Raw genomic sequence first — 16,181 nt, forward strand, 5'->3', positions numbered from 1 at the left:
TAGCCATGTAGAGGAAAGAATTTAATTGTTTTTATGACACTCTAAACCCAATTTCATATAGTAATATGTGTACTAAAGATATCATTTCCCAATTATTAACCCAAATGCCTTGATATTATGTTACGTTTGGGGTTGCACAAAATCAGTATGTTAAAAAAAAAATTATTTTCATATGCTCTATTTCTTATACTATATACCTAAAACTGTTCTAATCAGTGAGACCAACATGATGACGTTTTAAAAGTTTAATACCATGCAGAAGTGAAATACTGTCACAGCAGAAATGTGGCCCAGTATTCAGAATGTTTTCTTATTTTTAGATCAATGTTCAAAAGGCTCACTGAACCTCTGTATATACTTAAAAACAGTATAAGAAGAGCTTTTTCTCCTTATGTGGAAATGATGATGACAATAGTAATATCACTTGGAGTGCGGGAAACGAGTTAAGTCGGCTCGCGTGAATTGCGCGTACTCCGCGGGAGCCGTCTTAAAACTCGGTTCATATAGATTTGCGGTGGAGTGCGGGAAACGTGTAAACTCGGGCCGATTGTAACTGCGTATTACCAAATATTTGTTTGTAATCCACCCTTTTGGTGGATGGAACAAAACCAAAAGACAGAGCCATCTTATATTTTGGCGGGAAATTCACCCGCACTCCAAGTGATATTAATCCTTACTAAGAGCACTAAGTGCCAGACACTGTTGCAAGTATTTTACATAGATTAATTTAATGCCCTCAATAACCATTATTATCCTCATTTTACTGAAAAACAGAGGCATAGAGAGGTTAAGAAATCTTCCCAAGGGCGAGAGCAGCTGTAGTGTTGCTTTCTCCTCACTTTTGGTAACAAAATCCTCATTTTAAACATAAGAGGACACATTATTTTAAAAAGCCGTTACGTGTCTCCGTACCCTTTCTGAGTAGAATGTGAACAAGTCGTGAGAGACCTTTCCGAACACAGGGACACGTCTCGGATGGAAATAGCTACATTTTCCATGTGTATGACCTTTGACCCGGCAACCAAAATCGTACACCTATGGATGAGGACAGTGGTGGGGGAGGGGTGGGGGGGGTAAGGGCAGAGGGTGGGGTGGGAACTGGGTGGAGGGGAGCTATGGGGGGAAAAAAGTGGAACAACTGTAATAATCTGAACAATAAAGATTTATTAAAAAAAAAAAAATAAATCTTCCCAAGATAACACAGTTAAGTTGTGGGGCCAGGATGGGAACCCAGACCATCCACCCAGTTGCACTGCAGGGGTCTCTTCCTTCCGTGCCCTAATGAAACTTCCTTCCTGAGCTACGGCTGCCATCAAAAAAGGCCTGTTCTTTGAGATCAGTGGAGCTGATACCATCAGTCCAGGGCTATGAGCATTGCATAGTAGTATGGCATATATTTAAATAATTATGTAGCCCATCCAAGAATATGGTTCTAAGGATACAATACATGATCAAGGACATGATCTAATGTTAACTATTCCATCTATACTAATAAAAGCCTATGTGGTCGTTACACCCTCATGCCGTGATGCCCTCACGCTGTAACAATTCATCACCAGGAGGCTGCGTGTGTGGGTGGGGACTTGACGCTGCATGTGCGGCACGGAGCGGGTCCGGCGGCTCCACGCGGTGCAAAGGTGGGACCTCCCTGCTCCGGCCTACCTCTTTGGGGAGATAGATCGCGGGGCTCCCACACTGTGAGAGGGCACAGGCCAAGCTGCGCTCCCCCTCCTCCTCGTGCACAAATTTCATACACCGGGCCTCTAGTTTAAGTATAACAAGACTGAGAATGTCACATTCTGACTAATCTACACTAATAAAAGAGAAACATGGTAATTAGCGTACGACCGCTACCCTTTTCATTGGCTAATCAGTGAGTATATGCAAATTAACTGTCAGCCAAGATGGCGGCAGGCAGCCAGGCAGCTGAGAACAGGATGCTTGGTTGCCCCAGCGATAGAGGAAACCACAAAAATCCTATGTGAACTACAGTTAGTTATTTAAAGTTGGACGAGTATCTTGGAATAAGAGACAGATACTGTGTCTTGGGTTGAAAGACTGAAATACTAACCGAGCATTGGCTTTAAAATGATTGAAATACTGACAAAGCAACTTTAAAAGAAATTAAGAATAAAAACTGTAAATGTATACTAATGAACTCAAAATTTTAGAACAGGAATGGAAGCCAATAGAATACATTGGGGCCTTGACTTACGAGTTTAATTGGTTCCGAGACCGAGCTCGTTTAGGAGCTCGTTAAGGAGCTCGTTAACTCAAATTACTCTATCAACTCAATGCAAAAAATCGGCCGAGAGACAGCTGGTATCTCAAAAAACTCGTTAGTCGGGACACTCATAAGCCAAGGCCCCACTGTATATCCTCCTACTAACAAAATAATACAGGAGATATAAGGTAATTCTCCTAATAAACAACAAATATCTGGTTTTGGGGGTTTGGTGTGGTGTTTTGTTTTTTTTTAGCTATCTTGGAAAAATGGAGCCCTTCTGGCTATCTCCCAGACAATATCCATTCAGAACACTTTATTGCCAAAAGATAAAACTTTTAAGGCATCTGAAGGCATCATGGAACTACAGGGCTAAATTGATGATAGGTTTCCAGTCGTCCTCAACAAGCAGGGTATCTGGTCTCAAGATACAAACACAAAGTCCTGTTGCTATGTTTACTGAAAACAGTTTCTAGTTTTAAGTCAGTTCTGGGCCTTTTGATAAATTTACCATCCTATTTCACAAGAACGAAGTATACTTTAAGAGCCCCAAATAAATCAGAGTCTTTTCATTTTACAGCTCCTTGGGTCAAATCTTGACAACCATGAAGTACTATAAAAAATAAAAATTTAAAAAAAGAGTCCCTTTTCCCTCCCTAAAGGTGAGAGAAACTTAGATAATGTATGGTTTGGTGAAAAACAAAAACAGTACCAACTACAATTTTCTTGTCTTCTCAAATTCTTACGTTGTGGGATGTTTAAAAACTAATTTCAGGGAGGAATGGTAAATATTTTGACATCTTGATATTAGAATAAGTTGTGAAATCATTTTCCTTGAAAACTCAGCTCTAATGACAGACATATGTCATAGTTCTGGAGTATCATTCATAACACACACCTACTTTACAGCAAACAGTAAATAAATGAGGTATTAAAAAAATTCTTTACTATTTGTATTCATTAGTCATTTGAACTGCCAATATTGATTTTTAAAAGAATATTCCAGCAAATATACATCTACATTTATATCTCTTGAGAAAAAATGACCCAGGGGTTAATCATAAGATTTTTAAGTTTTTAGTTAGATTATATCCACCACAATAACTCTCATAAACGGTGTATATTTTTTTGTTTTGTTTTGAAGGGAGGGACAGAAGTCTATCTATAGCTTTAATATTACATTCACTTTATTAAACTTTTAAAGCATAAAAAATTAAATTTGGGTATTCCAATCTCTAAGCATAACAGATAAGTTCTAATTTAGAAGGCTACTTGGGTTTGAAAGATAAATAGTATTAAGGACCTTAAGAAAAACAACATAAATATGACACTGAAGCAAACTGGCACAGTTTGACAAGTATTAGAACACTAGCTCACAAAATGAATATACTTTGATTCAGACAAACAACAAATATAGCCTTTATCCCAAAATCACAGAAACAGCCCTAGGTAATACCCATGTTAAAGGTTCAACACTACAGGCCAAAGGTTGCCAGAGTCCTGGCAGAGAAGTTAACAATGTGACTACGCTTGACGAAGCTTTGCGCGCATGCACACACTCTGCAATGGGAGACAGACACCGATCACCATCAATATTGTCCTTACTTGCAGATGCACAAGTATCCTGCATGTTCCGATTCTGACTGGCACCTGGAGCAGCTCTACATGCCAGTCATCCCAATGTACTCAGGGATGTAAACACCTTATAATTAGAAAACGTGAAGGCGTCAAGGACGTTAGACAAATTTAAAACACATCCAAAGATTAATTTTTAAAGGCATTGAAGAAATCATTAATTGCAAATTCCAATAAGAGGATGTACCTGCTCCTTCACAGAAGCTAGAATAGTGGTGGCTGTGGTCTCGGGTTCCATGCCTGGGCCAGTGCAGGCAGTTTCCTGGCGGATCTGTGGGTGCCCCTCCTCCACCAGTGAGGCCTGCTCAGGAGCTGGCATTCCTCCTGCAATCAAGCAGGCAAAGAGTTAACACTTTCTCTAGGGCTCCTCTGAGGATCTGCAGATGGTCCCTAGGAAGTACCACAGACTTCTACACACAATGATCACAATACCCCGAGACTATTTGATTTTTAGAAGGCAACATCTAGGGCCAAATGTATAGTGATATTACCAAATATTAAAAAATAAATTTAAATGTAATGATAATAAATACTAAGAAAATATTTAAACATCATAGTAAAAAAAGTGACATGAAAAGGGTTGGGAAAGAATGCTCTTAAATTAAAAATATACTAAGGACAATAAAGTTGTTAGGAGCTTGTTAAATTGGCGAGCCTTATAATCAGATAACCAATAAGTAAATATGATTCTTATGAAACAAATAACAATAAACACTCTATATTTGCTATAAGAGCCAGTTTTCAGAAAAGTATACACACAAGAAGACAGCTACAAATGTGCAAATGCTGTATCACTTACAGTAGAGGCTTAGGCAACAGATAAAAAGGTTACAAAACTTAAGGAAGGCTTGAACATAAACAAAAGTCTGCTGTACTTAAAAGAAATGCAAGGCATTAATAACTAGTAACAATATCTTTGGTAGAATACAGTTAGTTTGGTTTCCTTAGAAGAATCAGATTAGTCGAAGATGACAATGGCTATAGGGGGCTGTTGACAAGAGAAACCATTTGTCAGGCCCACAGCTCAGGACAGCAGACTGGGTTCTGGGCAGAACACGAGTGCCTCTCCTAGGATTACACACACACACAGGGATGTGCTTGCCAGAGACTGACTGACCTGATGCAGACTTTTTACAAGTTTAAAAAAGATTAGGAAAAGATACCCACCTAACATGTTGCAAGTATTTTAATAACCTGTTTAACATGTCAGTCACTCTGACCATCAGACTGAGAGCACAATCTATCTACCATACTGTGAAACTAGCCTAGCATACACAATAGGTGCTCAATTAATGTTTGCTAAGTGTGAATGTGAATGAAGGACGACAATCATTTCCATGTCTGATTCTAGGCACTAGGCAAATCTAACCAAGTGCTATGATGCTCATGAGACCTTATTTGTTCACTGTTTTATTCTGTATACTCATAAACAGATATCTAAGAACATAAATACTGTTCTTGACATTCTTCATAGTTTTCTACTAAAAATTATTCTACTGTTGTATTTAATTTTGTATCAACCTTCATAACGTTCAATTCTGTAGTACAATCTAGTGATTTTTTTTCCTCATTCCCTCAAATTTCAATATCAGCCTGCTACTGTTTTTCCCCCAAATCATCATCTGTTAAAAACAAAATGAGGGGGAGAGGTGCATACCACCTGAGCCTCCAACTTATTCTCACTCTCCTCACTTCCACATCAGTGGAGATAGTTCTAGGCTCCAGGTTTCTGTGAGTGGTGGCTTTATTCTTGTCATATTAATAGGCTGAAACAGGAAATGGGTCTGACAAGTTTCTGCACTAACAGGTGAATTTTCCATCTCCCGTTTCCAGGTGCCCAAGGCTCAGGGGGGACACACAGCTGGCAAGAAGTTTCCTCAAGTATGAGCAGTAGGAGACGCTTCAGACCTGAATAAATGGGGCTAGGATCACAACTTAAGCCATCCTGGACAAGTGAGGACCTCACTGAGCCCCACTTTCCTCACTTACAAAAACTGGCCTCACTAATTCTTTATACAACAAATGGAATGATTTTTATGGCAGCTACATTTTAGTATGTAAAATACACTTCAAATACCATCAACTATAAAATGGGAATAAAATAACCCATTACTGCACTTACTGAGTGCTTAATAAGACAAAATATGAAGTCTACCAAGAAGAAAAATAATGCACATAAAGATCCTAGATTAGTCTCTAAAACATTTAAAGATATAAAAGTATTCCATGCCATTGAAAAATTACACACCTTAAAATAAAGCAGATGGTTGCAAAGAACAAAAATGTTACTATGCAACAGTGAAACAAATAATGCCAAGAATCAAAAATTTAAAATGTCAAGAGTATAATACCATGAAATAACCAATATGTTAGAAAGAGAAAAGCAAAAATTCAGTGAACAAAGAGAATCTGGAAAAGGAGATATAGAAATGTCACTGGGAAAGTACTTATTAATTCTTTACCACAGAGAGGAGCCTTACTGCTTAAAGAAAGATACAGAATTCTATTATTATAATTAAATCCTATCACTCTGAGTATACCACAATTTCACGATACTTATCATGATAACTTTGTCCAGAATCGATGAAACTGGATGAGTGTTTTCTGAGTACTACTTTGACCATGTGCTCAGGGGGTGCTAAGGGGGCACAGGCACAAGGCAGGTCACTGACCACTAGTGACTCATTATCTAGCCAAGGCAGCAAAATATGAATCAGATCAAGCCAAAGTACAACAAGATGCAAGCAATGGAATAACAACACAGAAGCTGATGGACAGAGGTTGTAAAGAGTTTATACATTTGTAAAAGAAGATACTACTCAGGAGCAGAGGAATTTTCACAGGCAGGGATGATGTTTTCATTCTTGGATTCCTCAAAGACTAGGGGACATTACCAGTAATCACTCACACACATGAGATGAAGAATGATGACCACAGTAGCCAGGCATAACTGAGGGTGAGAATTTCCCCATCCCTCATCTCTGGAACAGCCCCCAAATACTACAACCAATACTGGGCAAAGGAGGGATACCACAATAATGACAAGTTATAAACCTATTAAGGTTGTCCATTTTCTTGTAGTTTTCATAACAATTTAAAGAGTTGCAGAACCCAAGCAAAGATTAGAGTCACAGGAAAATATTGTAACTTCTTCCCACTAGAGCAAAGGAAAAAAGCATTGAGTACTTATGTGGCAAAGAGACTGTGAAAAATTAGGCCTCAGTGACCTCAACTTGAATGATCACATTCTAGGAACCTGGGGAAACTTGCAAATACTTGCAAATAGGCTTCTGGACCATTTGGGGGCTCTCCGGAGAATCATAGAAAACTGGAAGTAGGAAAATGCCAATTCTGTTTTTGGACTCTGTTCATGTTACAAACTAGAGAGCTAGACACAGATCTTAGGTGAGATTCTTAAAAAGGATTTTATCCAAGAGACGATTTGCAAGAACTAAAATGAGGCATACCAAAGAAAAGTCACGTTATGCTGGTCTAATTTCTGTCTTTGGCAATGTAACCACGGAAATGCAGTGTGTCTAGACTCCAGGGAGGCATGCATCATGTTAGAAAGCACCTTCGACATTATAAGCAGCACAAAAATGGGGCTGGCACAGGCTACTGCTGACTCCCACGATCTTTAAATAGCTGAATGAAAAATATCACCCTATAGAGATTTCTAATGTAATGCCAGGGAGGTCTAATATTTACACAATCTAACCAAAACTATAACCATAATGTGAATAATAATACATACGCATGCTCAAATTCTTCAGTAAGGTTGAGAATATTAAATTTACCAGAATATAAAATTAAAATATGAATAACATTGCTAAACTACAGTAATGAGCTGCCTCTATAAGATAAAACAATAGGAATAAATGCTGGGTCTTGTGTTTAGGTTAGCTCAGCAGGACATTGGGGGAAAGATGTAGATACTTTAGGTTCAAGAGAGAATGAGTGAGCCATGAATGAGACAAGGCTAACCCCAGCCACGGTGATCTTATACTGTACTGATATCAGCATTTAAGATAATAGAAAGAAGGGGCAAATGAGCACACAACTCTCCTTCTGGCTCCTTGGGACACATCCTCTTTCAGTTATGGGTGGCATATTAGCAGGAATGGACACACGTATATTCATTCAAATGAGGACAGTAAAGGGACTCAGTCATTATTCCCAGACACAGGTATGGAGATGAAATGAATGATAAATCCAGTTCCTTATGAGCTCAAGCCTTGGCAAGGGACACAGGAAGAACACTTAATAGACCAAAAAGAGAAATTCTGACCTAAAAAAAAAGGATAAGCAGATTAACTACAAGCCTCTGAAGCACTGCCATGGACAAACAAGGTTAGATTTTTTAGGCTATGATCCTCAGAGCTAGACCAAAAACTAATGTTTGTAACAAACTTGTATCAGATTATATTATTATTCTCTTTATACACTGAGTCAAATTTGGCTAATGATTGTATTATTTTTAATCAAAGTTAAAGTCTGGAGCCATGAGGGCAAGCCCAGGATGGTCTTTCCTTTTGGAGCACTCAAATGTCCAAAATTTCAAAAATTGATTGGCCTCCAAAGGTGCTATATTCCGCATGATGAGAGGTTGTTAATCACAGCTCAGAAGATCTAGTAGCAGGAATGGTACAGAAGGGATCCTGCATTGGGTATGAAGCAATAGGAATTCTCAGAATTTTGAGGCTAACAGTAAGATAAGACAACATCTACATTCTGAATTAATGCGAATGTTACTGAGGAGTTTTCAGAACAGCTGTCTATCACAACTGAAGTCCAGAAAGTGCTGCTTTTCCTGAGGGCTTGATGGGTACTGGAAATCTTAGTGCTGTCTCTCTCTCTGGTTGTACCAATGAAGCTCAGAGATGAGTTTGTGACCAACTCTAACAAGTGAGTTCTCATTTTATCCCAGTTATTACTGATTAAAGTTCCTCTTTACCCAGGTCTAATTTTATCATTCGGTTGAGTTGCATTCTTTTGAGCAACTTTTTGAAAGGCTAAGTGTTTATGTGAAATTTAGTATAATTGTGTGTGTGCATACGAATATCTCAATCTTATAGCAAACTATAATTGATAAACAGAAAATCTTTTTGCTTAAGACTGCAGGCCACATATATTCCAGTGTGATTACTGAATCTCAAGGCTGAGGATATAATATGGCTATTGATATAATACAGTATATGAGCAACAACCCATGATTCAGTACCTCTAATCCCTTTTACCACAGATGATACTAATCCACAAAAATCATCTCTGAGCTAAATCTCTCTGGAATAAAAGATCAAGTAGATACTAAATTTTCCTCTCTTTACTCATTTCTACTCTCCTTACTGGTAATTTTTGGTCAAAGTATACTAAGTATACTTTGTTTCATCTTATCCAGCAAAATAAATTGGGAGTCGACACATTTCTCCTCTTTTATATTAACAATCGGGAGTATAACACACATCTCATCATTTCATTTTGAACACTCATGTTATGATGGTTAATGACTTTTTCAAAATAGATAAAATAATGATGCCTAAGAAAAATGAAGGGCGGAAAGTAAGCATGAATATTGTAATTAGTCAAAGTAAGATATTAGTAATATAGGATAAAAAAAGTTTGTTAAGGGAGGGAAGTAAAAATGTAGTGCTTTAATAATGTGGCAAACTTAAGTGACCAGCAACTGAAAATCCACTGCTATATACGTAGGTTGTTATATATGAATCTTAGGTAACCACAAACCATAATAGATACACACAAAAAGTTTTAAGAGAAGGGGCTCGAAATAAAGTTAACAAATCACCTGGGAAGAGAGCAAGAGAAAAAGAACAGAGAAGACCTACAAAAACAGCCAAAAAACATTTAACAAAATAGTAATAACTATATGCTTACCAATAATTACTTTAAATGTAAGTAGATTAAATGCTCCAATCAAAAGACATAGAGTGGTTGAATAAATAAAAACATATCTGTACATATGCTGCCTTCAAGAGATTCACTTCAGATTTAAAGACACACACAGACTGAATGTGAAGGGATGCAGAAAGATATTTCATGTAAATGAGGGGGGGAAAAACCCATCTGGGGTAGCAATACTTATATCAAAGGCTGTAATAAGAGACAAGGAAGGAAATTTCATAATAATAAAGAATTCAATAAAGGAAGAAGATATAACATTTGTAAACTTATGCACCCAACTATGAATATTTAAATACATAAAGCAAATATTAGCAGATATGAAAAAAGAGATTGACAGTATAACAGTGATAGTGGGAAACTTTAACACCCTACTAACCTGATGAATAGATCATCCAGACAGAACATAAACAAGGAAACACCAGCCTGAAGTGACACATTAGACAAGATGGATAGACTATTCATCCCAAACAGCAGAATACACATTCATTTCAGGTGCACATGGAACATTCTTCAGGATACATTACATGTGAGGTCACAAAATAAGTCTCAATAAACTTAAGAAGACTGACATACTAATAGGCATACCAGAAGAAGAAGAGACGGAAAAAGGAACGAAGAGACTATTCAAACAAATAGTTGAATATGGAAAGAGCTAGATTTTCAAGTCCAAGAAGCAAATAGAACACCTAATTACCTCAATGCTTCTCTAAGACACAGGGTATTAAAACTATCAAAAATTAATGACAAAGAAAGAATTCTCAAGACAACCACGGAAAAGAAGAAAGTAGCCTATAAGGGAAAGCCCTTAGGTTATCATATGTTGTCGATAGAAACTCTATAAGCTAGAAGAGAATGGAACCAAATATTTCAACTACTGAAAGAGAGATTTTATCAGCCAAGAATAATACATCCAGCAAAGTTATATTTTAGATATGAAAGAGAAATAAAAACTTTTCCAGACATATAGAAGCTGAGGAAATATATTACAAGACCTCCATTACAGGAAATGTATCATTTTCAAAAATAAAAATTAAAAAAATTATCTATTAGAATCTACATTTGACATGTAATACAGAAAAACTGAGAATAAAGAAGTAGAAAAAAATATTTACATAATGTGAGCAAAGCAGACTGTCATTATATCTTAAATCTAATTTGCTATGAGAGATACAAAATTACAAATTTTTTAGATTTAGAACACACATGCATATGAAAACTACAATGAGATATGACCTAACACCTGTTAGAATGGCTATTATCAACAAGACAGGCAATAACAAATGCTGGAAAGGTTGTGGAGGAAAAGGTACCTGCATTCACTCCTGTTAGGAACGTAAACTGGTACAGTCACTATGGAAAACAGTATGGCAGTTCCTCAAAAAATTAAGACTAGAGTTACCATATGAACCAGAAATCCCTCTTGTGGGTATATACATGAAAAACTCCAAAACACTTATTCACAAAGATACAGGCACCCCTCTGTTCATTGCAGCATTATTCACTGGACACTTTGGTTGACATGGAGACAAAAAAAGTGTCCTTTGATAGAGGATTGGATAAAGATGTGGCATACACTAGTATATATTATGGAATACCACTCAGCCATAAGAAAAGATGCAATACTGCCATTTGGGACAACATGGATGAACCTTGAGAATATTATGCTAGGCGAAATAAGTCAGTCAGAAAAAGCTAAAGCATATAATTTCACTCACAGGTGGAATATAAAACTAAAACTCATAGACACAGACAACAGTATGGTGATTACCAGAGGGAAGGGGGTGGGAGAGTTAGTAAAGGGGACCAAATATATGGTGATGGAAAATGATTTGACTTTGGGTGGTGGGCACACAATGAAATATAAATGTAACCAGACAAAAAATGGGTCCATGCTGCCTGTCATTACTTGAGCCAATTCAGCAGAGACAGGGTTGAATCATATATGAGCGTTTATTCCAATACTAGAGGCCCAGTGCACGACATTTGTGCACTGGGGGTGAGGGGAGGGGGAGTGTCCCTCAGCCCGACCTGCGACCTCTCTCAGTCCGGGATCCCTCGGGGGATGTCTGCCTGATGGGTTCTTAGCACTGCCGCGGAAGCGGGAGAGGCTCTCGCCACTGCCTTGGCGCTCACCAGCTGTGAGCCCGACTTCTGGCTGAGCAGTGCTCCCTCTGTGGGAGCGCATTGACCACCAGGGGAAAATTCCTGTGTTGAGCATCTGCCCCCTGGTGGTCAGTGCGCATCATAGCGACCAGTCGTTCCTCCGTTCAGTCGATTTGCATACTAGGGTTTTATTATATAGGACTAGGGGCCCGGTGCACGAAGATTCGTGCACTGGGGGTGGGTCCCTCAGCCCAACCTGCACCCTCTCCAATCTGGGAGCCCTCAGGGGAGCCCTCTCCAATCCGGGAGTTTCTGTCTGTCTTTGCAATCATATGAGTGAATTGTCTGAGACCCCCAACCCAGTTTGGTTTGTTGCTCACAGAATAATAGAGGCATTTTTTTTTTCTTTGCTGCATTGGTGGAGATTTCCCGGAAGTTTTAGGATATCTTCCCTTTAATTTTTCCTAGACACTCTGATTTTACTTATGTCTCTCACCTTTGCTTTCCCTCCATCCCCCACCGCAACAGTAACTTGTTCCAGGTTCACTTTGCTCTAGAGCAGGGGTGGACAAACTTTTTGACTCGAGTGCCACAATGGGTTCTTAAACTGGACCGGAGGGCCGGAACAAAAGCATGGATGGAGTGTTTGTGTGAACTAATATAAATTCAAAGTAAATATCATTACATAAAAGGGTACGGTCTTTTTTTTTTTTAGTTTTATTCATTTCAAACGGGCTGGATCCGGCCCGTGGGCCGTAGTTTGCCCACGGCTGCTCTAGAGTCTAGGAGATCCATCTGCCACCAGAACTACGATTCTCAGCATTCCTGCTGCTCCCCACGCTTTGGGCTTCCGCTTCCGGTCCTGGGGCTGCCACCAGAACTACTATTCCCAGAATTCCTGGTGCTCCCCGCACTCTTGGTTCTCCCTTCCTACTCTGTCTCCGTCCCACAGCTTCCCACTCTGCCAAGTCCTCCAAGCCGCCAGCTCTCCCTCTCTGCTCTGCGCCTGGCCGCTTGGGGAGCCAAGTTTCCCAAGCTGCTCCATTCTCTGCCGACTCTCCCGCTCTGCTCTCCAACCGGCGGCTTGGGGGAGTGACCGAGGGAGCCATGTTCCCCCAAGCTGCTGGCTCTCCGCTGGGCACTGTGTATGCAAATTAACCCACCATCTTTGTCAGGTTAATTTGCATACTCATTCCTGATTGGCTGGTAAGCGTAGCAGAGGGATGGTCAATTTACACGTTTCTCTTTTATTATATAGGATTGCCAGCAGTATGGGAGAGCAACAGGTCATCCACACAAATCTGCTCTGTACCCCTCAAGAAACCAGCTGCTTATAGTGAGTAGAAGTACTAAGATTACATGGGGAAGTAGCCAAAGGGTATGCCAAATGGGCAGTTAACAGGTAAGCAGGCTGGAGATTACAAAGGCCTGTAGGTATGCAAAAGGGCTGGGGATCTTCAAAGGGCTGGCTATTCTGGTTTCTGCAACAAAGTTGTTTATCTTTCCATGATAATAGGCAGCTCCAAATAGGGAGGATGGGCTGCATTTCCAGGTGACCTCCCAGCTCCCATGTGCTGCTGCCAGCCAGGTTAGAATGTGCCTTCTTTAATCAGAATAAAACAATCATGGTTAACACAGCATGATTAATATTTCTTACAATTCTACCTGGTTCCCTAACATTCAATTTCTGCCCTATCAAATCTGCCTGGCCAATAAATAAGGTGCTCAACCTCATTAGTAATTAGAAAATTGCAAATTCGTACTACATTGAGGTATTAATATACAACCACCGAATGGCAAAATGCTTTTCAACTGAACTACTTCTGGTTATAAAACTACACAAAATACAATTTTACTCATTTCAATAATAAGGGGTTTTCATTACAAAAGAGAATGCTCTCAACCCCATATTCCATTGAATTAAAATTTCTGAAAATAAACCCTTGGCTAATACATAATCTCAGGGTCAGTACTGCTAGCACCTGGAGGCAGCAGTCCTCATTGTATTCTATGTGAATGGTGCGCCCTGGAGTTATGCCAAGTGTTGATATTGTCTCTCTAACAATAGGTACATATTGAAAAACTGTTAAAAAAAAAGTGAAAATTCTGTGTTGGATAAATACAGATTTCACTTTGCTATTTTCAACTTTTCCAAAAAAATCTTTCTTATGGACAGCAAAGAAGGGAAAATGGAAGTCTCTTTTGGCAAGTGCTACAGGTTCACTTTTTTCCTTTGGAGGTGGGATTCTTTGTAGCATGTAAGTGAGGGGAAAGGAGAAGCCTGGCATGCTGAAGGATGTAAAAAAGACTCAATGGAGCCCTAACTAGTTTGGCTCAATGGATAGAGTATCGGCCTACAGACTGAAGGGTCCCGGGTTTGATTCCGATCAAGGACACACGCCCAGGTTGCGGACTTGATCCCCAGTGTGAGGCATGCAGTAGGCAGCCAATCAATGATTTCCTCTCATCACTGATGTTTCTATATCTCCTTCTCTCCCTTCCTCTCTGAAATGAATAAAAATATATTTAAAAAAAAGACTCAACGGAAATAATAGTGTAAAGATGTAGTTAAAACTCTGAGGGGGATAACTGGATCAAGAAACAAGATGAATATACACGTCCACTATTTTTCAATTCACAATGTCATGAAATAAAAGAAAGGGTATTTTCTTTTTTATAGGATAAAAAAATTAGTCTAGAAATTTTAAAAAGGCCATCAATGTACCAAAAAGTCAGAAAAATAATGGCTGCAGCCCTACAACAAAATAACCCAAGGAAACCGTAACACAAAAGAGAAAAGGGCTGCTTTAGAGGTTGGAGCAGTTGGTGGGAGTGTTGTTCAGAGTCGTGAATAGCAGACTCTAAGCCAGTGGTTATCAACCTGTGGGTCGCGACCCCTTTGGGGGTCAAACAACCCTTTCACAGGGGTCGCCTAAGACCATCGCAAAACACATATATAATTACATATTGTGTTTGTGATTAATCACTATGCTTTAATTATGTTCAATTTGTAACAATGAAAATACATCCTGCATATCAGATATTTACATTACGATTCATAACAGTAGCAAAATTACAGTTATGAAGTAGCAACAAAAATAATTTTATGGTTGGGGGTCACCACAACATGAGGAACTGTATTAAAGGGTAGCGGCATTAGGAAGGTTGAGAACCACTGCTCTAGGCTCTTAGGTCTAGGTCAAGATCAGATGCTCAAGGGTAGAAAGATAGTACAGCTCGGTGGTCAGCCTCTGTCCTGCACATGCTCAAACAGCTGCCATGGGCAAAGGAGTGATCTAGACAGAACAGGGCCTTAGCCAGAGACTGATATCCAAGAGATCAAATTCCCTAAACAGAACAAATGGAATAAGTAGAATATCCTTTGTGTTTCAATCAAAAGCTGTATGCATGAAAGAGAAATAGCCAGAGACCTTAAAAAAAAAGTTATAGGCTAAAAACAAAAATCTCAATCAATGGAATGAATAATGTTTTTTTTTAAAGAGTATTCCATAAGATTGACCTAAATAATTCTCTTGGAGACTAAAAAAAAAAGAAGAAATGAAAAAGATAAACCATTTGGAGACTATAGACTAGATCCAGGAGTTATGTTTATTTACTAACAGTACTAAAAAAAAAAAAAGAGGAAAAAAAGGAGAATACTAAAAAAAAAAAAAAAAATTCTGAGAGCTAAAAACGAATCATTTAAGAAGGGCCAATAAGTGAAGAAAATAAATGAAACAGATAAACTACATGTAGACAAACCCAATTCATGGAAATTTTTTGTTGCAAGGACAAAGAAAAGATTGTAATTGTTACCGTGGAGGAAAAACAAACTGCTTGCAAAGGAATGAGAATCAGTTTGGCATCAGACCTCTTAACTACAGCCGATGTAGCAATAGCTTCCGATACTGAACAAAAATTATGATTCCAATATGAAGTCAAAATAAAGGCATTTTAAGACATACCAGGACTCAAAGTGTGTGGCTTCAACAATCTTTTAAAGGAAGCTCTGCAACCAAATAGTGAATTTGAAAGAGGAAGGGTTAGGGCACAAGAAAGTGCTAAGCAATTAATTCAGAAAATTGAAGATTAAGTCTAAACTCCACATGATATCCACAAGAGAGGAGTGAGGAGCTGAAGCAAATAAGGTTGTACTAATGGTTTTATTTAATTTAGTGGGAAGAAATACATACAGAGTAACTCCAGGTCACTGTGCTTTTCCTGTCTTCTCAGGAAGAGGCAAAGCCCACCGACCACCCTTGAATGTAGGGCTGGCCTCTTGAGACTTTTAGAATGTGAT

General features: G+C 38.8%; 1 protein-coding gene across 7 annotated transcripts in view; it reads right to left on the minus strand.

The window, feature by feature from the left end:
• PKP4 (plakophilin 4) overlaps positions 1 to 4,202 on the minus strand; it is a 155,341-nt gene extending 151,139 nt beyond the window's left edge. For 3 of the 7 annotated variants that reach the window (XM_014446194.2, XM_014446196.2, XM_023745765.1), the window contains exon 1: positions 4,047 to 4,178. In XM_014446194.2, the coding sequence (XP_014301680.1) occupies positions 4,047 to 4,178 (132 nt within the window). Of the gene's footprint in view, positions 1 to 4,046 lie in introns of all 7 variants that reach the window. The other 4 variants (XM_014446187.2, XM_014446190.2, XM_014446208.2 and 1 more) reach the window with 3 other exon arrangements.
• Between the last annotated feature and the right edge of the window lie 11,979 nt (positions 4,203 to 16,181).

Source organism: Myotis lucifugus, unplaced genomic scaffold (assembly GCF_000147115.1).
Source record: "Myotis lucifugus unplaced genomic scaffold, Myoluc2.0 scaffold_5, whole genome shotgun sequence".
Classification (NCBI taxonomy): domain Eukaryota; kingdom Metazoa; phylum Chordata; class Mammalia; order Chiroptera; family Vespertilionidae; genus Myotis; species Myotis lucifugus.